The 26,554-nt window shown below is 38.6% G+C and overlaps 1 protein-coding gene across 4 annotated transcripts in view; it reads left to right on the forward strand.

Moving 5' to 3' along the window:
* The first annotated feature begins 7,965 nt into the window (after positions 1–7,965).
* Positions 7,966–26,554, forward strand: part of XPO1 (exportin 1) — a 42,541-nt gene continuing 23,952 nt past the window's right edge. The window contains exons 1-5 of one of the 4 annotated variants that reach the window (XM_069580353.1): positions 8,087–8,773; positions 11,984–12,115; positions 16,842–16,943; positions 18,071–18,134; positions 20,476–20,548. Coding sequence is in view for 3 of the 4 variants with exons in the window: in XM_069580350.1 (XP_069436451.1) it covers positions 11,990–12,115; positions 16,842–16,943; positions 20,476–20,548 (301 nt within the window). In the remaining variant the exon portion in view is untranslated. Of the gene's footprint in view, positions 8,774–9,132; positions 10,173–11,983; positions 12,116–16,841; positions 16,944–18,070; positions 18,135–20,475; positions 20,549–26,554 lie in introns of those variants that run through there. The other 3 variants (XM_069580352.1, XM_069580350.1, XM_069580351.1) reach the window with 3 other exon arrangements.

Here is a 26,554-nt window from a genome sequence, read left to right on the forward strand (position 1 = left end):
CATTTCAGAGTCTTCTATTGACCATGATGGCTATTCCATTTCTCTGAGGGATTCCTGCCTGCAGTAGTGGATATAATGCTCATCTGAGTTAAATTCACCCTTTCCAGTCCATTTTAGTTCACTGATTCCTAGAATGTGGACGTTCACTCTTGCCATCTCCTGTTTGACCACTTCCAAAATCCCTTGATTCTCGGACCTGACATTCCAGATTTCTATGCAATATTGCTCTTTATAGCATCGGACCTTGCTTCTGTCACCAGTCACATCTACAGCTGGGTATTGTTTTTGCTTTGGCTCCATCCTTTCATTCTTTCTGGAGTTATTTCTCCATTGACCTTTGCAAAGGAGAGGACAGCTGTGAAGATGATGCGTGCGGCAGCCGGCCATTAGAAGTTGACAATGACCAACTGAAACGAATCGCCAAAGCCAATCTTACAACCACACGAGAAGTTACCAAAGGAATCAACGTCAGCCATTCTATGGTTGTTTGGCATTTGAAGCAAATTGGAAAGGTGAAAAAGCTCGATAAGCTGGTGTGTCATGAGCTGACTGAAAATCAAAAAATTGTCATTTGAAGTGTTGTCTTCTCTTAGTCTATGCAGCAACAACAAACCATTTCTCAATCGGACTGTGACAGGCAGTGAAAAGTGAATTTTATACGACAACCAGTGACAACCACTCAGTGGTTAGACCTCAAAGAAGCTCCAAAACGCTTTTTAGGGCCAAACTTGCACCAAAAAAAAGATCATGGTCACTGTTTGGTGGCCTGCTGCCCATCTGACCCACTACAATTTTCTGAATCCCGGCAAAACCATTACATCTGAGAATATGTTCAGCAAATTGATAAGAGGCACTGAAAACTGCTTTTGGTCAACAGAAAGGGCCCAATTCTTCTCCAGGACAATACCTGACTGCATGTTGCACAACCAACACTTTGAAAGTTAAAGGAGTTGAACTAGGAAGTTTTGCCTCATTTGCCAAGCTCACTTGAACTCTAGCCAGCCGACCACCACTTCTTTTAGCATCTCGACAACTTTTTGCAGGAAAAATGGTGGAAAAATGTTTCCACAACCAGCAAGATGCAGGAAATGCTTTCCAAAACTTCACTGAATCCAAAGCACAGATTTTTATGGTACAGGAATAAACAAACTTATTTCTCATTGACAAAAATATGTGTTGATTGTAATGGTTCCTATTCTGATTAATAAAGATATTTTGAGCCTAGTTATAATGATTTAAAATTCACAGTCCAAAACCACAATTGCTTTTTCATCAATCTAATATTATTACTTACACTTTCTGATCTACCTGGGCGTGTAATGTCCTCTGTTTGGTTCTGGCATTGGCCAATAATGTGTTTTTTTGCTAAATATCTCCTCGGGGATTAAATTGCCCCCATTGAGAACCACTGAAATGGGCCCTCTAACTTTGCTATGTTCTTTTCTTCCAAAGTCAGAGTGTGTGACAGATCATTTTTTACTCTTATTAGAACCTATTTTCAGTTTATTATAAGAGAGTAAGGTTTTGAAACATAATTTTGATTAAATGTCATCAAAATTTGGTAATATATTACTATTCTTTTCTTCTTTTTAAGTTTTCTGCTTCTGATCAGACAACTAGAAACAACTAGACAACCAGAAAGCTGCCGAGCAGTGTCACTACTAAGTGATGAGAACTAAAGGAAAGAAAGCGGACCTAGTTTGGAGTGACCTCTAGGAGCTTTTCTCCTTTTATGACTCTCCAGAGTCATAGAGTCACAGAACTTCACATCTGGTAACATCTTCTCATCAACATTAATTTCCAGGACTTTGTTCTATTACAAAAGCCAAAAAAGATTAATTCGTGAATTCAAAAAATAGTTCTCAAGCTCAACTAAGAAGTTGGCACAAAGCCCCTGCCTTTAAGGACTGATGGTGAGAAATTGAGATCCTAATTTGGCCCCATTCACTTTAACTTGTGTCTCCAGAAGCCCATCTCAGAAAATGGAAACTACACCTTTCCAGTCACTGAAGCCAAAAATCCATTGAGTCATCCACAAATCCTCTCCTTCACATATCCCAATTCAATACAGTTCTTTTGACTCTCCTTTCAAAATATGAATACGTTCAGACTTTGAATACTTCTAAGACTACCACTTCTATCCTTGGAATAATGTAGAGTCTCCTAATACATGTCTCCTTTTCTAATCATGCTTCCTAGTCTAGTCTCTTCATAACATCTAGAGTGATCCTGTTATAATTTGAAGTCAGGTCAAGTCATCTTATCTGATTTCAAACACTTGGTTCCCAATCTCACTAAGAAAACAAGTCAAAGCATTTTCAACAGCCTAGAGTAAGGCCCTATATATCCAGCCCCTTTGTTGCTATAACTGACTTCCACGGTATAAGTGTTCCCATTATGGTCAATTTCAAGCTACCAGTGATTGTCACAGGTTATGAAGTTGTGAAGATTTGCCATAGCACATCATTATTTTCATTATGCAAATACCATTGATGTAAATAATGTCAAGAGCATGAAAGCGAAAGCTGAAAGTTTAGTCACTTAGTCGTGTCTGACTTTTTGTGAGCCCATGGACTGTAGCCTACCAGGCTCCTCTGTCCATGGGACTTTCCAGGCAAGAATTCTGGAGTGGGTTGCCATTTCCTTCTTCAGAGGATCTTCCTGACCCAGGGATCCAACCTAGGTCTCCCACATTGTAGGCAGACGCTTTACCGTCTGAGCCACCAAGAGCATAGATAATACTAAAATGAAGTAATTAAGAAGTGATACATTTTGAGTATTTATTACCTTTGTTTTTAATATAACTTATTTACTTAATAGTGGCTATCTGAGGAGGCCTTACAAATAGCTGTGAAAAGAAGAGAAGCAAAAAGCAAAGGAGACAAGGAAAGATATAAGCATCTGAATGCAGAGTTCCAAAGAATAGCAAGGAGAGATAAGAAGCCTTCCTCAGCGATCAATGCAAAGAAATAGAAGAAAACAACACAATGGGAAAGACAAGAGACCTCTTCAAGAAAATTAGAGATACCAAGGGAACATTTCATGCAAAGATGGGCTCCATAAAGGACAGGAATGGTATGGACCTAACAGAAGCAGAAGATATTAAGAAGAGGTAGCAAGAATACACGGAAGAACTGTACAAAAAAGATCTTCACGACCCAGATAATCATAGTTGAGTGATTATCAACTAGAGCCAGACATCCTGGAATATGAAGTCAAGTGGGCCTTAGAAAGCATCACTACGAACAAAGCTAGTGGAGAGGATGGAATTCCAGTAGAGCTATTTCAAACCCTGAAAGATGATGCTGTGAAGGTGCTCCACTCAATATGCCAGCAAATTTGGAAAGCTCAGCAGTGGCCACAGGCCTGGAAAAGTCAGTTTGCATTATAATTCCAAAGAAAGGCAATGCCAAAGAATGCTCAAACTACTGCACAATTGCACTCATCTCACATGCTAGTAAAGTAATGCTTAAAATTCTCCAAGCCAGGCTTCAGTGATACGTGAACCGTGAACTTCCAGATGTTCAAGCTGGTTTTAGAAAGGTAGAGGAACCAGAGATCAAATTGCCAACATCCACTGGATCATGGAGAAAGCAAGAGAGTTCCAGAAAAACATCTATTTCTGCTTTATTGACTATGCCAAAGCCTTTGACTATGTGGATCACAATAAACTGTGGAAAATTCTGACAGAGATGGGAATACCAGACCACCTGACCTGCCTCTTGAGCAATCTGTATGCAGGTCAGGAAGCAACAGTTAGAACTGGACATGGAACAACAGACTGGTTCCAAATAGGAAAAGGAGTACGTCAAGGCTGTATATTGTCACCCTGCTTATCTAACTTCTATGCAGAGTACATCATGAGAAACGCTGGGCTGGAAGAAGCACACGCTGGAATCAAGATTGCCAGGAGAAATATCAATAACCTCAGATATGCAGATGACACCACCCTTATGGCAGAGAGTGAAGAGGAACTAAAAAGCCTCTTGATAAAAGTGAAAGAGGAGAGTGAAAATGTTGGCTTAAAGCTCAACATTCAGAAAACGAAGATCATGGCATCTGGTCCCATCACTTCATGGGAAATAGATGGGGAAACAGTGGAAACAGTGGCAGACTTCATTTTTGGGGGCTCCAAAATCACTGCAGATGGTGACTGCAGCCATGAAATTAAAAGACGCTTACTCCTTGGAAGAAAAGTTATGACCAACCTAGATAGCATATTCAAAAGCAGAGACATTACTTTGCTGACTAAGGTCTGTCTAGTCAAGGCTATGGTTTTTCCTGTGGTCATGTATGGATGTGAGAGTTGGACTGTGAAGAAGGCTGAGTGCCGAAGAATTGATGCTTTTGAACTATTGTATTGGGGAAGACTTTTGAGAGTCCCTTGGACTGCAAGGAGATCCAACCAATCCATTCTAAAGGAGCTCAGTCCTGGGTGTTCATTGGAAGGACGGATGCTATGGCCACGTCATGCCAAGAGTTGACTCATTGGAAAAGACTCTGATGCTTGGAGGGATTGTTGGCAGGAGGAGAAGAGGACGACAGAGGATGAGATGGCTGGATGGCATCACCGACTCACTGGACATGAGTTTGAGTGAACTCTGGGAGTTGGTGATGGACAGGGAGGCCTGGCATGCTGTGATTCATAGGGTTGCAAAGAGTCAGAAACAACTGAGCGACTGAACTGGTTTACATAATTTAATTTTTTAATAATGACTGTGTTTGACAACCAGCTTGCAAAATTCTTGAAAAGTTAACAATTGGCTACCAGGAATCAGTTGAACTGGCTCTAACTCAGTGTAAATACTGCACCAAACCTGCACTTGCCTACAGCTCTTTATTTTTCCTATAAAGGTCATCTCGCAAAGACTTACAGGTACTTCCTCCTTCATTTCCTTCAGGTTTTTTATTGAATGTTACATTCTAGGTATGTAACATTCTTCAATCACTCTATCTAAAATGTACCATCCCTTGATTCCCTTCTCCAATATCCAGATTCATTTATTTTTATTTATTTGTCTGTGCCAGGTCTTAGTTGTGGCATATGGGACCTTTTAGTTGCAGCTGGTGAACTCTTAGCTGAAGCAGGTAGGATCTAGTTCCCTGACCAGGGATCAAACCCTGGCCCCCTGCATTTGGAGCATGGAGTCTTAGCCACTGGACCACCTGGAAAGTACCTAGATTCATTTTTAACCTTAGCACTTATCACTGTACAATATATCATTTTTTGACTTGTTATTTACTCCCAGTGTTCTGCATTAAACTCAAAGTTCAATAAAAATGGAGATTTTGGTAGAATTTGCTCCCTCTCAAATCATTAGCACTTAGGTCTGTGACAAGCAATTACTGGGACCTCAATATAATATTGTTGAATGAATGGATCAGTATCAACTTTTTCTTTATTTTACTTCCTTTTCTGATTCTAATTGCTTAATAGTTAATGGTATGCTTTTATGTGAAAGAAATCGCATCTTTCCAACCCACAGGTACCAACGTTACCTTCCCCTTCACTGTTTGAGTTGTTAACCACAATTGTGTGTTACTTTTTAAATTAAAAAAAATTTTAATGGAAATAAGTGACAAGTCGTGAAAAGGAATTTATGGGTTTCTGTTCCTCTTATTTTTGTATTACTGTTTTGTGAGACAATGTGAACTAGCAAAAAGAACACAAACATAGGTTCTAAATTGTCTCAAGTACTGTGGGGTTGTATGTATCTGTGTATAAGTGTGCTTGATAGAGGGTGGTAGGGAGCAAGAGTGGGATCTGAAAAAGACTACTTCCCAGGGTTGCTGTAAGAATTAAGTGAAATATTGTACGGAAAAGTCTCTAACAGCCTGCTAGACAGCAGGCAGACACTCAATATTAATTTACTTACACTTCCTTATTCCTATCCCACTCCAAGGCTTGAAACCTGTCTGATTCCAACAAATGAACACAATGAAAAAAGTATTAGAAATATGTCAAACCTTTGTTCTAAATTTGATTCTTAAAATACAGTGATCAAACATAATCGTCTGCTCCTGTCATTCCTCTCATTTTTTGGCTAACTTTAGGCAAAAATAATTGGCTAAATATTTACATCTGATTCACTACGGTCAGACAAATATGACTTAAGGACTATGATTTAAACATGGGATGAAAACAGCCAAAGAAGGGGTCAGCAAGCTGGGCTAATTCGACCTTTACAATCCACTAAGTGCTTTATGGGTCTCACTGCTCCTTCACATCTGTTTGATTCTTACATGGATGAGAGGCATGAACGGGTGAGAAAGAAACTGAGGGCCAAAGAGGTGAAGTGACTTCCCTAAGATCACATTCTGAGCAAAGCCAGGTCTTAGGACCAGTCAGTTTTTATTCCTATTATTCTGTCATCTAAGGAAAAAAAAAAAAAAAAGAGTGACCTGTTTGTTCTAAGAGCTGAAAATGTGGAGGGAAAAACTTTTTAAAAGTTTTTATGGTAATAGAATGTAAGTATTCCAAGTGATACCTGGAGAAGGAAATGGCAACCCACTCGTCTTCTTGCCTGGAGAATCCCAGGGACGCGGGAGCCTGATGGGCTGCCGTCTTTGGGGTCGCACAGAGTCGGACACGACTGAAGCGACTTAGCAGCAGCAGCAGCAGCAGCAGTGTGTATATCATGTATATTATACAACTTGGTTTGCTATAATTCAGTTAGGCAATGAATAAAAATTTTAGGTCTGAAAGGAATCCAGTATCATTTTGGTACATCTAGTGGAAGGCGAGGGAATTGTTTCAGTCCACTGTGAGAATTTGGTGAAGAAAATTGTGATTTAATAAACCATTTATCAACCTCTTGGTGGCACAATGGGCCTACTAAAATTTGGTGGGCTGCTTGCTATTTCTTCAGCAAAGAACAATCAGTAAAGCACTTGATGGGCACTTGGGGACAAGAGAGGCAACCATGTGAAGGGCCACGTGCATGTGACATTCATACAAAATACTATTTGGTGATGATGAAGTACGCAAAGGACAGTTATGCTGAAAGAAAAAACCTAGGGTAGGGGAAGATCAAGGGTGGTTGGCATGGAAGCTTACCCAGCAAAAACACGCGATGTTAAGCCAATTACAGGGATTATATAGTGTCTTAATTTTTAGGAAGGATTCCTTGTTGAAGAGGCCACATTCAACCTGGGGAGACACCGAGGTAAATTTGAAAAAGACTTGACCACGAACTATTTAGGTACCTTTTCTACATCTGAGAAAATTACGAGCCGCACCTTCTCAACATTCTGGTCCCCAAACCAGGCATTTAAAATGGATTAGAGAGGTCTGGGGCCTACAGTTGGCCTCCACTGAGGTCTTTTCGCTCTCTTTTTCCACCCCACCCTTTCCCGAAGAAAAACACAGCTGGGTGTGCCCTCTCTTTTAGGAGCGCAGCCCCCATCTGAGGGGGCGGGTCCGGATCCCGGCGGACTCAGGCCCCGCAGGTTGGCGGGACCCGGCGGGGGCGGGCCAGCGCGGGTCTGAAAGAAGCGGAGAGAATGTTGGCCGGCGCGCGCCGCGCTCAAACTCGCGCCACCACTAGCTCACGAGCTGCGCCCCACTCCCTCCGTCACCAAAGGCGCCCAGCCAATGAGCGGGCCGGAAAGGCCGGGCCTGCGGGCTAAGCAATGGGAGGGGGAGCGACGGGAGGGGGCGGGAAGTCGAGGGCGGGCCACACTTGATTGACAGCTCTCTGGAACCAATCCTCTGCACGGCTTCTCTTCGCTCTCCTCTCTGCTCGGCTCAACTCTTCGTCCCACCTCTTTCTCCTCCACCCCGCTCCTCGTTCCTTTGCGACCCGCCCCACTTCCCCTCCCCCACTCTGCGGGCAAATCGCTGCTGGAAAGAGGCGGGGGCCTAAGCAGCGGGCTTGTGTGGCGCCTTGAAGTGGGATTGACAGGCGGCCTGACCAATAGAAGGTACGCTGATGGCGCGGCTGTGGCTGGAACCGGCCAATGGGCGAGCGGGCTGGGGGCGGAGGCCCAGGTTCCAAACGCTCCGCGGCGCCATGGGCTGAAAACTCAACCGAGATGGAATCTCCCAGTCTGAACCGGTTTCAACCGGTTCCGAGTTTGAGGCACTAGGAGGAGGGGGAGAAGCGGCTGCAGCGGCCGCGGCAGGAGCAGCGGGAGCTACAGCATCAGCAAGAGCAACAGTAGCTACAGCCCGGGCGGCGGTGCCTGTTCCAGTCTTTGCTGCTGCAGTCCGTGCAACCACCCAGAGGGGGAGGGGGGAACCACCAGTCGCTGAGGAGCAGGAGAAGGGGGGAAAGTTTAGGCGAGCCTGGGTGGGGGGGGCCAGCGCCGGAGCCGCGTGAGAGAGGGAGCCGTATTTTGGTAGGGGGAAATCGGACTGCAACTGGCAGCAGAGCGTCCCCCGGCCGTGTGGACTCTACAGCCCCTACTCCTGCCGCTCCTGCTGCCGCCTGTGGCTGGAGGGTCCCCCTGGGGCTGAATCTTTGGGACTTGACCCCGTTCCCCTCCCCCTTCTCTCACTCCCCAGCCAGGCGGGAGCATTTATCCACAGATTAATTCCCTTTTTTAGGGGGGGGGCGGGTGAGTGTGCGTGTCGGCGGGAGGTGTCCCCGAAATAGTAAATATTGTTGAGCTTTTTTTTTTTTTGCCCTTATCCTCTTCGTTTGTAAATTTCTTTTTTAAGGTGGGAAAACTGTGAAACCCACCTTGATTTTCCTCCCCTCTCCCCCCTCCCCGTCCTCCCTTGCCCTAATACCCCAACAAGGAAGGAAGAAGCAGTTGGTTCAATCTCTGGGTAAGTCGACTGTGTCTTCGGGGCCGAGGGTCGGGCGGCGGCGCGGCTGGGCGGGAGGAGGCTGGCGTGGGGCGCGGCGGCGGCGGCCGCGGGAGGCGAACCGGGGAGGCGGCGGGGGGCCCACAGCAGAGCTTGCGATTGAATGGAGCCGCTTCTGCTGCTGCTGGGGGATGGAGGCGGGGAGGCGGCCGCGGAAGGGGAGCGCTGGCTGGGTCACTCGTGTGTACGGGGAACGGTGGCGGAAGGCAAGGAGCGAAATAGTGAAGTCGGGCCCTGCGCGGGGGTGGAAGGGCCTCTCTCAGCCCGGTGGGCTGGGGAGAACTTGGGGAGATTTTAGGAACATTTCTGTAAATTATTAGGAGTGGAAGTTTCCAGAAATATTTAGTGCAGCAGCATTGAAACGTCCGCCTGCATCACGTGGCCCTTCGGTGGAGAGCTTGGGATCGCGGGAGGGAGGGGCTGTGGAGTCCTTGCTCCTCCTGCAGGTAAACTCAGAATCTCTTGATTTTTTAAGAGTAGAAATAGAAGCAGGAAAGGTTAGTTGCTTTTTCAGGGATCTGCAGATGAGGTTCCGTGCTGTAGTTTGTTTCGGGGGACTTGGGTGAGTTAAAAGTGATCAACTCATTTACTGCTGGCATTGTACAGTAGGTGATACCCTGATTCTCCTTTATTCCGATGCCTGAGTTTGGGGTGGGCGGGAGGAAATGGTGTGCTGGAGGAAGTATTAAAAGATTTGCCCGACGCGGACCTCCTCTGATCACGCAGAGGCCATGCTGCATAGAGAATGGGGCGGTGAACTTCAGGCGCCTGGTCTAAATGCCTCCTCCCGAGTATGGGCGGGGTGAGAGCGTGCTCCAGTCTGCTATAGTTAGAAGTGCTGCACTTCGCTTCGGGTGGGAAGAGAGGGGGAGGGCGGGCCTTAGTGAGGTGTGTTTCTACTGAATGAAGCAGGCAGTTGCTCACACACCTAAAGTAGCAGTTTCTCCTTGTAGAGACTTGCTTTTTTGGCCTACTATGTAGTTATCATAAAGCAGCGGTTATGATTTTCTGGTTTTGGGGTGGGAACCCGCAGTGTGTAGCTGCCTGCCTCTTCAGTTTGAAGTGGCAGTGGAGGTATTTTGGTCGTCACTTGTGGAGTCACCACATGGGTGGTTAATACTTTATATTTACTATACTGTGAGTGGAATTTAGGATTGGATGTCTCAAGAAGAAAAGGCTTTTGTGGTCTCTCTTGCCTCTCCCTCTATGGTTTTTTGCTATCTGCCTGATTGTACATCTTAAGCGTGTGGGACACTGCTGTTAGTGGAAAGAATGTTTTGGAAGCTATTTGATTTGGGAGACTAAATGTGCTTGGCATTGACCAGAAAGCCGCCATTTCTGTACTACAGTTAAAGAATAGGTAGGTCATTTCGAAGATAGTAGCTAGTTTTAAGGGTGGCATGCCCTGCTGTATTTAACACAAGCTTCTATTCTGAACCTGATCTTTTCACAGGAATTTGTTTCGAAGGAATTTGTAAGGACAGTGTACTTGAAAACTGTTTGAGTCACTTTTTTTTTTGGTTTTGGCTATTAATTTTTAAGATAGTTCTTATTTTTAAAATTGTATGGCACTCGAATGGGGGGAATTTACATTTGACATTTGTGCAGTATATATATTTTTATTAGTATTTAGATCAAATATTGTGTGTTCAATATTTTGTATTTGAAATACATTTAATAACTACTGTAGAAAATTTTGAAATCTCACCACTGTCAATAGTGGATGGAAAGACAAGTCTTAAATTCATAATTCCTCAACTTTTACATTATATCTAACCTAACTGATCCTTCAGACTTTGTTGTAGTTGATATCATTAAAACATGAGTTAAAAATTGAAATTGCTGCCGTTAAGAACGTTTTTAAACTGTTGTAAAATACCTAAGAAATAAGCCTTTTTCCTAACAAGCTAGTTTGTTCAGATCCAGTGTAATCCGGTTAGCCACCCTATTTCCTGGTCTTGGAAGGTTAAAAAGAGGGGGAGAAGTAGAGACGACCATATGACCTTGTTGGGTCTAAGTATTGTAAACCAGGAGTGCTTAACCCAAGGTTTCATGTGTGGCTTTCGGAATATCCTGAATAGTCTGTCTGTAATTGTATATGAAGTTGTGAATTTTTTTTAAATTGGCAAGAGCCATCCTGTTCGTTTGATGTGAGGCATCTTGACCCAAAAAAGGTTGAGTACTGATTTAGCCAGACTTAAGCATCACTTGACTTTGAAGAAAAGTAAAGGGAAAGATTTTTTATAATGTTGGACAATAAAAATGTGTACATGTGCCAGCCCCTTGGAGTAGAATCCTCTTAAAAGGATACCACTGCATGTGAACCAGTAGATTTCAGCCAGTACATTATTTGATGTGAAGAAGCTCCTTTTTCTGTTATGGTAGAATTTGATTTTTTTTTGCAGGGTGTGTTGTCGGAATAGTTAGCAAGCTTTTTGCTTTGCTAACGAATACCTGGAAATTTTTCTAAAAAAATCTTTAGATATTACTATGAAGTTTTTTTTTTTCTAGACCATATATGTTCAAGGAGCTTGTACACTTGTAATTTAAACTCCCTCATTTATTCAAAGAAGAAACAATATAGATGGTTTCATTGTATGTAGAAGTAAATTCTATATAAGTTAAGAGTATGAGATTGGTTAGACTTGTAGTTCCTGCAAATCATTGCTATATATAGGAAAACTTTGATACCACATTTAGTTTTTAGTGTCTTAGATATGTTTTTAAAATTAAAGTAGCATGAAATAAGGGAAAGTGAACTTTTACTGAGCTGAAAGAACCTGCTTAGGAAGAGGGGGACATTCATATGAACTTTATCTCCATTTGAAAAGTTGAGATCAGGACTTTGAACTGTATCATGTTTTAGGGCCGTAAATCCTTTAATAATTTTTTAAAACGGGTTAAGATAACTTTATATGCATGTTAGTAGAAAGAACAGTAAGATTTTTCTCAGGTCTAAAAATAAAGTAGATCCTAATAATCAGTGTAGTTATGGAGTAGCTAAGTAGCTTCAGGATTTGCTTTTACTATCTCAGTTGTTTAGGTAAAAATCTCCAAAATACAAAAGTAAAGTATTTGTAAGAACATGGTGAAAGGGAAATAACTATAGAGTAAAAACTTTCTGACTGATAATGTCATAGGCGCCTTAAAATTTTTTTTCTTTATTTTCAGTAATCTATGCCAGCAATTATGACAATGTTAGCAGACCATGCAGCTCGTCAGCTGCTCGATTTCAGCCAAAAACTGGATATCAACCTTTTAGACAATGTGGTGAATTGCTTATACCATGGAGAAGGAGCCCAGGTAAAGTAGCTGACCAAAATATTATTGCAGCGTAATAGTTGCCGGGTTTAGAATAAAACTTGAAATTACCACCATTTAAAGGAGTGTTCCATAGTTTGTATTAAGTTGGAATTAATATATATTAACTCTGAGAGGTGGTCTGTAAAAATAAATCACATTATATTTTGAAACGGTTTAGAGTGAAACGTTTTGGAATATTCTTGTTCTGTCCTTCAGCAACCTTTATCCCATTTACTGAAAGATCCTAATGTATTAAATATTTTGTAGATATTAAAAGTTGTATGTCCCCTATATATTGGAATTAATAGAGTCTTCTATTTTGAAACATTTAAATTGTAGAAGTACTTCACAGATAAAACTTATTTTAGAAATCCAACAATACCAAGTGTCTGAATTTTAGCACATGTAAAAGTGCTACTGTTAAAGTAGGAGATTGTCTTAACATACAATGTTTTGATAAGTTTAAGGCATTGAGGTTTTTTTTTCCTAAACAGAAGTGTTTGTAAATTTCAACTTTTATATGTTACAAGAAACAACAATCTTGAGTCTTCACCTTGTGGACTTAATAATGTAAAGTTCTAAATGAGTAAAAGTTTTTGCTTTGGGCTTAAAAAGATCTTTTAAAGTGATGTCACAGATATCTTACTAGTACAATTTTGTTGCCAGAAAGTACATTTCTGGGAGATAGTGTATCTTTAAGATACTGAGTTATATTGAATATTTGCCTAATTAAACCCTGGCTACTTTCATAATTTTTAGAAACCTCTAAAAGGTGGACATAGAAGATAGTCTAAAAAACATGGTACATAAATATTAGCAAGTATATAAGTATTTCTGTTCCCTTCTGAAATCTAACATTGAGGACCATGTAAGTTGTATGAGTGCAAAAAATAACTCTTCAGTGATTTTGTAAGCTTGTTAGTGCAGTTTTACACTCCTAGGGACTTTTGATCAAAAGCATTCTGAAAAGTATCTGTATTTACTACACTTACCATGTAGTAGTTGTTTCCTGATGATTATATGTTCAACATGAAGTTTTAAGCTCCATTTCATCCCAACATGATGTATGCAAAACAGCTGCTTTGGGAAGAAAGTATGAAAGTAAGATTGAAATGCATGAAGTGAGGGGTATGTGGCTCAGTGGTAGAGAATCTGCCTGCCAATGCAGGAAACAGGTTCCATCCCAGGGTCAGAAAGATCCCCTGGAGAAGGAAATGGCAACCCACTCCAGTATTCTTGCTCTTGAAATCCCATGGACATGGGAGCCTGGCAGGGCTACAGTCTATGGGGTCACATGTTTAGTGACTGAACAACAACAACAAGGTTGGGTTCAACTTTGTATTAGAAGCACAAGTCTGTAAGCCACCAGGAAGATTGATGTTCAATTTTATCACATTATTAAGCTACCACTGCTGTCTAGTCTTTGTTCTTTTTTAACCTGGTTCACAGTGTCTAAAAGTATGACTAAAAAGACCAGGGCTCTATGCTTATAATTGGAATAGTGGTTATGAAGAGTAGGGTGTAATACTACTATTAGTAATGTTTCATAGTGTTGAGATATAGTGATTTTGTTTTAAATTTGATTTCTGAATAGAGAGTAGATTTAGAAAAGTTTTTACAAATATTTTCACATTTATAAAAGCAAAATTAACTTTCTCAAAAGTAAAAATTTTATGTTTAGTTAGATCTCTCATAGGACAAATCAGTTGTATAAAGATAATCAGTAAGTTGATACTTGTTATAGATTAGGAAACAGGCTTAGAGCCTAAAGGCGGCTAAGAACCCCTTTTCTGTTGGGGTATCTTTAAACTTCCTTGTTCAGTCGGTTTTTTATATACCGCCTCTTTGAGGGTTTTTATTTTGGATAAAAAGTTTGGAAAGCATTGTTTTAATGTTAGATGTCTTAATTTTATTCCAGTAAGGTTTCTGGTCATTCCTCTGGAGTCTCATCCACAAAGTGTTCCCTACCTTGGAGGAGACTGGAGGGTTAGTGATGAGGTTTTGTAAAGCACTTGTTACCAGTGACTGCTACTTTAAGGGTACTTTTGAAAGTATAGTAAAGAAGACATGTGATGTAAATGCACATGTATGTGATGTAAACTCATTGTTTTAATATATGGTTTGGTGGGGAGTGTTTGGTTTTGGTTTGTCATAAAATATGTACTTAAAATAGCAACTAGAAATTATGCTAATTAAGCTTTCAAACTCAACTTTATGTAGCCTAACTTTTTAGAAATGATAACATAACTTTGGAGAGAAATTATTAGAAGAATGTAGGTAGAACTTTTGCTTAGATGGGTAGTATAGTAAAATTTTAGCACTGTAATATTAGGACTACCTTCTGTTATAAACATTTTTAGCCAAGTAGGCCGCCAGGAGAAAAAAACATGATAGAGTTCGGTGTTTTCTTCAATACTGTGTTAAGTGTCTTGAACTCTTTTATCTATTGCTTAGCAACTAAAATACTTTGACCATTCAGTTAGTAGCACAGGGAGATGCCAGATTTTCCCTTTGGTTTCCTTTTGTGTCTTTTAACCCCTCCTGGGCTTTTAAGTTAAGAAAAGAATATGTTATATAAGGGGATACTGGGATTAGGACAGTTTTTTAAAAGGATGCAAATACTAGAAGTAACTTTTGAGAGTAAAAGTATGACAGAATGAATGATATAAAAGGAAGGAACATGATTTATGCAGAGTTTGAAATGAAAGTAATACTGTGGAAAGTATTCATTTATAATATGTAGAATACTCATCACTTCAAAACTAATGAAGTTGTATCATGACCAAATAACTTTCTAGGCATGGATGTTTAATACACCTTATCCTCTTAATATGGGTTACTATACTGCATTCAAGTCTTTATCTAGTTGGATATTGTCTCCAGTTAGATATTCTCAGGGGAAGAATCAAAACACTGCTAAAATGGGCTTTGACCCTAAATAATTCACATGACTATTTTTTCTACTTTTGTTGGTTGGTTATTATCTTATACAGTTAGAACCCTCTAAAGCCATCAGTGCTTTAGTGAAATCAAATTAAAAAATACATAGTTGTATTTCAAGACTACACTCTGGCTCTAATCCTGGACCCTTAGAGTGAAACCCAGGCACCTGATTTTTCTTTCAAGTTCCACAGTGTTTCTCGTGTTATTGTTAGAGTACAGAACCATTACCTAATTTAGTGAGTATTTGTCAAAGTTTTCTTTTAAACAATAAGCAGTGTGTATTGCTCGTTGATACATGAGAAAAAAGTCATGAATGTGATATCTGTTCCCTGAGGAAAAGACTTCTTTCTTAACATCAAAGCTACAAGAGAAGAATGATTTTTTTGTAAATTGGAATAAAAGCCAACTTAATATTATGAGATGTCTCTGTCAGAGATGATTTAAATAAGAATGCTTTTCTCCTAACTTTTTGATGATTTCTTATTAATTACCCATAGAATCAAACCCTTGATCAACTAAACGATCTAACCAGAAGGATAACTACTTTTTTTTTTTTTTTTGGTTACGACATGTGGTAGAAACAGGCAAAAGATAATTAGGATCCAGTTGAGCTACAGATCAGCCTTAAAGGTGAAACGCATTAACCTGTTGGCTTCCTGGCGGGTGAGGGGGGGGGGCGGGCGGGAATCAGTAGACTTTTTAGCCTTTGGTAAAACATAGTGTTCGTATCATACGAAAAACCAGCAGTTAAAATGAAGAAACTAGATAATGTCAACACGGCCACATCTTTAAGACTGTCAGGTGTCAATCATAGCTCAGTAAAGCGGAGGGGAAAAGACTGTCAAATGGAAACAGCAAGGTGCAGAAGGATTTCCATAGTATACTATTAATATAAAATACAGTAACTACACAGCTATATTTATGAAATTCATACACATGCTGTGAAAATCAAGGAAAAGACATCAGATGATGAAAGTGATTGTCTAGAAAGAAGGAACAAAGGAAATAGCATTTAAGAAAGGTACAAAGTTCCATACGTTTTAGATCTGATATTTAAAAGAACAAGTGTACAACAGCATCTAGAATTGACAGATTTTAAGAACACTTACTTTATTAATGTTCTAGATGATGTTTTTGTAGGTTAAATTATTTCTGGGTTTGCATTTTAGAAATACAAAAGCAAAAAAGAAATCTCAAGCTAGGAGTTAATATATAAAATTAGAAGATTTTTCAGATAAAGTTCTGTTTACCATAAACCGGAGAGACTGTCTTAATGTTTTGTATGTATCAACAGGTATTTGAGATTTGTAGACTGACTTAGACTTAGCTTTTGTCTGTCTCCCATGAAATATAATTTTACAGATATTATTAAAGATACCTTGGTGACCCTTACAAACCGGAGTATACCATTACACAGTTTATCTAGTAGATGTGAATTTTTCTGTGTTGCCTTTTTTTTTTGGTTGATTGTGTGCTGAGAACCCCTTTATGTCAGAGTAGCTCTTTGTTAGAATTGATAGAATTTAAGTTCAGTTTTGAGAATACCAAATAAGGGAGATTAAGGGGAAAAAACACTTCTGTGTTTCAGAGGTATATTTCCATTCTTAACTGAAGTTTTAAGACTGATAATGGACACATTTTTATTTCTGTAAGGAGTTTTTTTTTTTCCCCAGTATTTCCAAAAGTTGATAAAATCATTCTTATATTTGGACTTTTGTCTTGCTTGATTGATACCTTTGAAAAGAACAAGTTAGCTTAAAATTGTTTTTGTGTACTATTTTAGCAAAGAATGGCTCAAGAAGTACTGACACATTTAAAGGAGCATCCTGATGCGTGGACAAGAGTCGACACAATTTTGGAGTTTTCACAGAATATGAACACAAAAGTAAGCAAGCGGTGGTTTTAAAATCCATTGTTTCTTCTTTTCTTCCAGTCATAAACTTTGAGGAAGGTATCTCATTTTTAGTATTAGCCTTTGTTATCTCAAATCATTTAATAATGTTGACTTATTTCAAAATTTAGTCTTAAACATAGAATTAATTCTTGCAAATAGTCCTAAGAATTATGAATGAAGTTTTGTAATTGGGACTAGTATGCAAGGTGGCTTTTTCTTTTTGTTGTTTTGGGGGTGTTTTTGTTTTTTGTTTTTTGTTTTTTTCCTTTTTAGAATATGTGTACAGATCTCAGCATAAATTCTGAATGTTATTCTGAATGTTATTCAGAGATGAAACATCAGAAGTGTTATTTTGGGCAAGTGATCAATATAACACAGGCTAGGCACCTCCAAAACCAAGTTTTGTGGGCAGCGTAAAACCCGACTCCGTGGTACCGATGCTTTTAATGGGACAGCACTCAGTTTTTATTTGCAGTTGAAAATGTTATCATTTGGGTCCTTTCTTAAGTTTGAACAGAAAGGTTGATCAAAATGTGTTTTGACTGTTTAGGCTTGATGATTCACGCTTCTCTTTAAACTGCCTTAAAGTAATAAAATACCATGCATGGCATTCTGTTTAAATACACACAAGGTTTCCACTTGGTATACATTGTGTTAAAACAGAAATTAGCCATGTTCACCTCTGTTTCTGAAATCAGACTGTGTTAATTAACAGTTTTAAAATATTAACTAGTTTTGACATCTTATAAATTTTAGGGCAAAAATACAGTCCAGAACTTCCTCAAAGTGCTAACCTTAAGTAACATAACAGTGTTTGCCTGTTTGCTTGCCTGGTAAATTTTGCTTTTTATACTGACAGACATTACTAATGTTTAAGTTGATTTATCAACAGTATTTTTAAAAACTCAAATTTGTCTTGTGAAAAATGAGATGATTAGAGGAACAGAAAGAAAGCAACAGGTAAAGAATTCTTCAATTTACATAAATTACAAATGATTTGGTGCTAAATTTATGCACTATGACATTTGGCTTTTATGCAATCATTTTTTTTTCTTTAAAGATGTTAACACTACCTGATATTAATCATAATGTTCCATTATGTTGATTGCTTGTAATAGGAAGAAAAGGGGTGTCTTCCTGTGCAACTGACACAGCTAGGCTTTGACGGCAGGCCTCCACAAGGTCTACCCTTTTGATTCCCTTTAACTGAATTCTGTTCATCAATTGTTTTTGTTTCATGGGTGGTGGGAGGGGAAAGGGGAATTCAATGCGTAAAATAAGTATTTCTAAGGGCTCAGTAGAAATTTCTACCATAGGGATCATTTCATGCATTTATTTTTTTTTTTCATGTAGTCTTTGCTGTTATCTGTCCCTCATCTTCATAACTCAGCAGTGGCTTTCTCAAGTCCTGAGATGTAAAGCAGAAATGTAATACTTCAAAATGATATTTGGATTATTTATGTATATTTCCAAAGTAGTTGTTTACCATTGGCCCTCAGATTTGGCTGTCACTTCCAGATTTTTTCATTAAAATACTCCCTTTTCAAATAACTGAATTCTTATCATTTGTAAAGTCTCAATGTCTAGGAAAGATTGGGTTTTAGGGTATTCTGAAAGTGATCTGTGTCTTCCTTTGAACTAACTTGTAAACAGCTTTTATTGGGCTTCCTACTTCAGCCCTCCTAGCAGAAAGATGAAAATATGAATTGTATCTTCAACAAACTTGTGCTACTTTTTTACAGTTGAAGAAAGGACTAGAGGTCAGTAAATTGGTAATTTAGGTAACAAAGTATCAGATACAAAGGCAGAAGTAAATAAATGAATGCAGCAAAATAAAGGGGGGATATCCTTAGATTAAAAAAGGGGTAAGCTAAAAATATATCAGCTGAATATGGTGAAGTTATCGTTAAGATTATTGCTTCTTAACTGGTGTATTTATGGTGGGTTTTGTTTCTTAGTTTCTTAAAGATCTTTGTATTTGGTTGAAAATTAGCAAGAGGATGTATATTCATTCCATGTAGTAGGAAGTGCATTTGTTTTGACTTGGTAAAACTTCAGCCCCTCTTGACTTCATGACTATAAAATTAATTTAAAGCAAGTTTAGAGTAGTATGTTTTTAAAGTTAATTTAGAATTTTAGTCAGTGAGAAATTTACCTTTATTTATTTTCATGTGTCTGAGAGTTAGACCTTTAAAGAGAATAGAAAGCTTCACCATTTGCTGCTGATTATGAAACTTTTGATAGCGTCAAATTTATAATTTCAGAATTTTGCTTTGGCCTTGTTTTTATTTATGAAGTATTTTTAAGGAATGTTCTGCAAATGTAGGATTTGGGTTTAAATGGCAAAATTTCCCTTAAAAAGTACAAAATGTTAAAAATGAAAGAAAACAGCAAAAACATTGTTTGAGCACAATGTAGTTTGGGACAGTCTATATTGTGCTTTGGATAAAGTGTGCATTCACATGATCCCTTTGGTTGAAATACTAATGCTCCTATTTTATTGTGTGGTGACTAACCATTTTAAAGATGAACTCTTATTCTCAGCCAAAACTTGCAATCTGAGGTTATATGTCTATATATGAATGAGTTTGCCTTTCAGGTATTCTAGCTGGTTCTTCCCTAGTTCAACCAGTTGAAACATACCACAACGATTTTGACCCTTTTCTTCCTCCTGTCTATCCACACTAATTGGTCATGGTAATAATTTTGGGTAGTAACTCCTGTAGCCTTATAAATTGTTATAAATATTGTTGACTATTTAGAGTGAGTAATCAACAGGGGGGACAAAATGGCTTCAAAGTGGTATGTATTTGTATTTATTAATTTACACTTTTAGTTATTTATATACTTGGAAGAAATACCTGAAAGGTAGATACAGATTGCAACATGCATTTGTGTATTATTTTGACTGTGCACAAAAGTTTATCTTTAAATTAGTAGAAATAGCAACTATAAGGGTGGGGTTAAATTTTAAAATTAAACCCGTGGGCTGTCTTGCTGCTCCTTAAGTAACACACCAGTGATGTTTGTAAACACTTTCTATAGAAAGTATCTGTGACAATACTTTAATACTTGGCCAAGAGCTTACAACTCCTAGAAGATGGTAGGAAGCTTGAGAACATCCAAGCTGCTAAATTGTTAGGAGCCTGGTTTTGTTAAAGTACGTGAGCCTGTAAGCAGTCATTTATGCTGTGAATTCATATCTGGCTGCTACATTTTCCTTCTGCAGACCTAGCCCATTTGGCTGCTAAGGGCTTTTTATTTGGTTTTTCCTCCTGGTGTGAGCATGTATAAACAGCAGGACATTAAATAGAGTAGTAAACAATAAAATGAGGAAAATGCATGAAAATTCAGTATATGGGCGAATGAATAGATCCTTGTTTAATATATGTAATTAAAACTTGGTAGCATACTGTTTTTGAAACTTTAGATGTAAATGTGTGAATGTCTGTCCATTTGTGAATCCTGGAAATTGCCAGTCTTATAGCAATATATTCACATACTTTTATTCTCCAATTTTCAGTATTATGGACTACAGATTTTGGAAAATGTGATAAAAACAAGGTGGAAGATTCTTCCAAGGAACCAATGTGAAGGTAGGAAAGTGTTTTAAAGAATTGTAAATTCAGAATTTATTATCCCTGGCATTTTTGTTAGTTGACTATTAGGAGGAATGTGTCAAATCTTTAATAGTTTATTATGCACTAATGGTTTGTTTACTGCTTTCATCATGTTGCAAGGCAGATGCTGGGGGCAGGGGAAGAATAAGGTTTTATTTGGGAGAAAGCAGAAACCAGACTAGTCCAACTTTCTCCAGTAAATATTGTGAAAAATTTTTATCAACTCATAGTTAATCTGGACCTGTTTGAAGTGAATGAAATTTGAATATGTGCTCTTATGCATTGTTTTAAATTCATCACATGGTAACAAGTAATGAGTATTAAAATAGAAGGAATAACACATAAACATAACAGCACAGGAAAAACCAAGTTTTAAAAATCATAGGACTTTACCTTTTGAAATTCTAAGCATACCTTATAAAAGATTTGCTTCTAAAACAGGAAAGATTTTTTAAAAATGAAGATTTGATGATGCCTGGTATTAATATTTTAACTTTTTCCTTTGTACTACCATGATAAAAGTAGTCATGGTTTAAGAAACAAGGGGCAAAGTTAGTCTTGAAATTCTTTAATGTGGTTTTCACATACTGCCTTATTAACTACTTTGTTGCTTCTTTGTCTGGACTTTATAATGGGGTTACTCTACTTTCGATGGCGTTCTATTAAATCATGTTCCCTTTCTTGGACTATCGCTTTTTAAGATGTCGTCTTTGACCTGCTTTTTCATATCATCTTTATAATGGGATAGTGACCTGGATTTATGAAATCCTGACTTAAATCTTGACATCTTTATAGCACATTTCGAGGTGAATGGGACAGTTTTTTTTAACAGCAATATCCCTAAAACATCATAAACTGTGAATTAAGAATGATAGTATGGAAGTATTTGAATACTGCCACCCAAAGAGGGTCTTTACTGTTTTATTTTGGTTTGAAACCATTTTAGATCATGTTCTGTGACTTCAGAAATTAATAAGTATGGTTTGACTCCTGTCCCAAATAGATCCTTTGTACTTCATCACTGCTTGCTTTTAGGGACTTCAGTGAAGTCCTGGTTCCTTTACTATTTTTGTTTTATACTTGTGGCTTGAGCCGTGGCTTACCATACCAACAGAAAGTGTTTATTTTTTATTTCATTGCCATTGTACTGTGGTAAGTCCCTCTTCAATTTCTAAACACATAAACCTTTGCTTCTTATTAGATAAGGATTATGCTCGATGATCCTCCCAAGTTATTTTCCAGCTGTAAAATTAAATGATTTGAAGTAATATATGCTTATAATATCAGAGGTTACAGTTGAGAACTTGACATTTTTTGCTTTCCACATGAATAATGGGAGTGGCATGTTTTGGCTTTTATCAGAGTCAAAAACTTCCATACATTTCTGTGCATATTCCAGGACATAAGATTTTTCAGGTTTGAAAGTCTTGTTTGGAAAAAAACTGGTGGAGGATTCTTCATGTGTTCCTATTCTGTATTAATGAGACACTTCACATTTCTCTGAAAGTTATACTTACAAGAAAACATCTTATCAGAATTCACCTTTCTCTTTACATTTCCCCTTAACACTAGTGGTAAGATTGAGAGGAATGTAAACCTTTTCTAAAAATACCTGAAGTTACTATCACTACATATGTGGTCGTCGCTGTCAGTGAAGTCATTACATGGAGGGGAAAGTGTAGTGTAATTTCTAGGGTGTTGCAGAGGTTCAGTATCAGAAGAGGGTGTAAAACGGCTCCTAGAGAATGTTAGTGGACTTTAGATCTGCAGCAACAACTTTGCATGATGAATTCAGTTTGTGTTTTTAAAGTAATTGATCTTGTTTACAAAACATTGAGACATAAATTTATTCACTGCTATATTTATGATTCTTTCCAACTTTGTCATTCCTAAGAGGCTTGTACCATCCTAAGATTTTATATCTCACAAAGTATACTAATATTTCTGAATGTTAATTTTTGTTCATCTTTAACTTTGATGTTTGAAATAAATCAGGATAACCCCTGAAATACTATACATTCCTTTTGTTTATACTTGTCAATCTTTTAAGCTGTTACCTTCCATTTGTTAGCCAGTCTTAGTATATATGAGTGCTAGCATGTGGTGAAAGAAAAGGAAAATCTGGTTGGCCCCTTTAGACAAGCTTATTCACAAAAGTGGCAGTGCTTGATGTATTTTCAGAGAAGGATAGGTTTGGCTGTACAGCCAGCCAAAAGAATTTTTGTAATCACTTATTTCAGTCTAGTACATATTTTATGACCTTTCAGTTTCTTATCCATCCATAAGCGGATGTTAATTTCACATGTTTTTAGGGGAATGGCGTTTTCAATTTAGGGCATTTTCTGAAGCACTTTGCCAGAAATATACTTGACAATTCTAGACTGAGTTAGACATCTCTTGCCTTGGTTTCCCTTAGTGTGTCCTTCAGTTCAGTTCAGTTGCTCAGTTGTGTCTTGACTCTTTGTGACCCCATGAATTGCAGCACGCCAGGCCTCCCTGTCCATCACCAACTCCTGGAGTTCACCCAAACTCGTGTCCATCGAGTCAGTGATGCCATCTAGCCATCTCATCCTCTGTTGTCCCCTTCTCCTCCTGCCCCCAATCCCTCCCAGCATCAGAGTCTTTTCCAATGAGTCAGCTCTTCACATGAGGTGGCCAAAGTACCGGAGTTTCAGCTTTAGCATCATTCCTTCCAAAGAACACCCAGAACTGATCTCCATTCGGATGGACTGTTTGGACCTCCTTGCAGTCCAAGGGGCTCTCAAGAGTCTTCTCCAACACCACAGTTCAAAAGCATCAATTCTTTGACATACACCTTTCTTCACAGTCCAACTCTCACATTCATACATGACTACTGGAAAAACCATAGCCTTGACTAGATGGACCTTTGTTGGCAAAGTAATGTCCCAGCCTGTAGGTTGGTCATAACTTTTCTTCCAAGGAGTAAGCATCTTTTAATTTCATGGCTGCATCACTATCTGCAGTGATTTTGGAGCCCCCAAAAATAAAGTCTGACACTGTTTCCACATCTATTTGCCATGAAGTGATGAGACCGGATGCCATGATCTTAGTTTTCTGAATGTTGAGCTTTAGGCCAACTTTTTCACTCTCTCACTTTCATCAAGAGGCTTTGTAGTTCCTCTTCGCTCTGCTCTCTGCCATACGGGTGGTGTCATCTGCATATCTGAGGTTATTGGTATTTCTCCTGGCAATCTTGATTCCAGCTTGTGCTTCTTCCAGCCCAGCGTTTCTCATGATGTACTCTGCATAGAAGTTAGATAAGCAGGGTGACAATATACAGCCTTGACGTACTCCTTTTCCTATTTGGAACCAGTCTGTTGTTCCATGTCCAGTCCTAACTGTGGCTTCCTGACCTGCATACAGGTTTCTCAAGAGGCAGGTCAGGTGGTCTGGTATTCCCATCTCTTTCAGAATTTTCCACAGTTTATTGTGATCCACACAGTCAAAGGCTTTGGGATAGTCAGTAAAGCAGAAATAGATGTATTTCTGAAACTCCTGCTTTTTCGAGGATCCAGCGGTTGTTGGCAATTTGATCTCTGGTTCCTCTGGCTTGGAGAATTTTGAGCATTAATTACTTCACTAGCGCGTGAGATGAGTGCAATTGTGCGGTAGTTTGAGCGTTCTTTGGCATTGCCTTTTTTAGGATTGGAATGCAAACTGACCTTTTGGGCACTGCTGAGTTTTCCAAATTTGCTGGCATATTGAGTGCAGCACTTCACAGCATCATCTTTCAGGATTTAACATAGCTCAACTGATACTCCATCACCTCCACTAGCTGGTATATAATTATTCAATTACTTGCTTAGTATTGAATTAGTTCAGTGACTAACACCACTCCTTATTTGGAATTCAGTCCTTTATTTAAGAGCCTAATGACTTTCCCAATATTTTTGCTTTTACATTTTTAAATAATACGTGTGTATGTATTATATATAGTTGATTTTTTGGAGGTTAAGTTTTAACCTCAAAGTGAATAGCATAAATCAGGTACTATAAGTCAAGACATTTTTTAAAGCTATGGAGTATAGTTCCTTGTGCTGTACAATAGGTCTTAGTTATCTATTTTATATATAGTATGTATATTTTAATCCCAAATTCCTAATTTATCCCTTCCATCACCCTCCTTTTCTTTTGGTAGCGGTAAGTTTGTGAGTCTGTATCGATTGTATAAATTTCATTTGTATCATTTAAAAGATTCCAGATATAAGAGACATCATTCGATACTTTGTCTGGTTTGCTTTACTTGGTATGATAATCTCTCTCGGTCTATCCATGTTGCTGCAAATGGCATTATTGTTTTCTTTTTTCTGGCTGCCATTGTGTTTCACATCTTTATCCATTCATCTGTCATGGGCATTTAGACTGCTTCCATAGTTTTGTTTCATTCATTTATTTTGGGGTGCACTGGGTCTTTGTCACTGCGCATGGGCTTTTTCTGGTTGTGGCAAGTGGATGCTGCTCTAGTTGTGTTGGCTTCTTTTGTTGAAGAGCATGGGCTGATTCCCCCACCCCACTGCATGGGGAATCTTCCTGCACCAGGGATCAAACCCCTGACACCTGTATTGGTAGGCGAATTCTTAACTACTGCACCACCGGAGAAGTTCCCTTCCATAGTTTCTTAAGGAACCTTCACAACTGGTCTCCATGCTGGCTGTACCAGTTTATATTCCCACTAACAGTATAGGAGGTTCCTTTTTCTCCACAGCCTCTCTAGCACTTATTATTTGTAGACTTTTTGATGACTGGCCATTCTGGTCAGTGTGAGGCAATACCTGATGGTAATTTTGGTTTTCATTTCTGTTTGGCTGTCTGTGTGTCTTTGGACAAAATAACTTTAGATCTTTTGCCCATGTTTTGATTTTTTTTTTTTTTTTTGTCTTTTGAGAAGCGTTTTTATATTAAGCTGTGTGAACTGTTTGTATATTATGGAGATGAATCTCTTGTCATTTGTGTTATTTGCAAATGTTTTCTCCCATTTTATAGAGTGTCTTTGTTTGGTTTATGGTTTCCTTTGCTGTGCAAAAACTGAAGTTTTAAGTCTCAGTTGGTTGTTTTTATTTAAGGTAATGGTTTCACCTAAAGAAAAAGATTGAATTTTAATATATGAAGGGAAATAATTTCCAAATAGGGAGTGGTTCATTTAAACCAAAGGATTATATTTTAATCTGTTAAGACATGTAGTTTACAGATCGTTACATTTTTATGAAATATATACAGACTTGCTGACATTGAAAAGAGCAATGGTGAAGGAAAGAGTTCATAGTGATAAAGCCATACTATTTTGATTGTCTTGCATGGTTATTGGAACAGGATATAATAAGTAATGTGTGTAAAATGCTCTGCATATCTGGGTGCTGAATGTGGATAAACACGTGTATTGTCAGCCCCTTTCCATAAAAAATACTCCCACTTCTCTCCATTTCACCAAACACTCAATATACTACTCTCAATTGGCTTGACATTTCTGCAGTAACATCCTAACTGGGCTCTTTAACACCCACTTCTGTTTGTCCCTTGTGATATATTTTCAGCAAAGGGTTTAGTGTATTTTAGAAACAGAACTAATCAGGTCATTCCTATGCGTAAAATCGCCCATTGTACTGAATATCACATTTAACTTGTTGCCTTTAAGCAGTAGTGACTTTTTAAAAATTGTTTGCTTTTTTTTAATGGTTTTATTAAGGTATATTTAACATTTACAATAAACTATACAAGTTCAGGCATACAATTTGATAGATTTTGACTCATGCGTGAAACCACCACTATAATCATGACCTTTTTTTTGTGAATGCCTTTTCCTTTACCTCCCCAGACCCCAGTCTGCTTTCTGTCACTCAATTGATTAAGCTAGGAGTAGAATGGCTAGATCATATGGTAGGTGTATGTTTTTAACTGCCCAACTGTTCTCCAAAATGATTGTATCACTTTACATTTTCAGTAGCAGTATGCTTCCCATCCTCA

Source organism: Ovis canadensis, chromosome 3 (assembly GCF_042477335.2).
Source record: "Ovis canadensis isolate MfBH-ARS-UI-01 breed Bighorn chromosome 3, ARS-UI_OviCan_v2, whole genome shotgun sequence".
Classification (NCBI taxonomy): domain Eukaryota; kingdom Metazoa; phylum Chordata; class Mammalia; order Artiodactyla; family Bovidae; genus Ovis; species Ovis canadensis.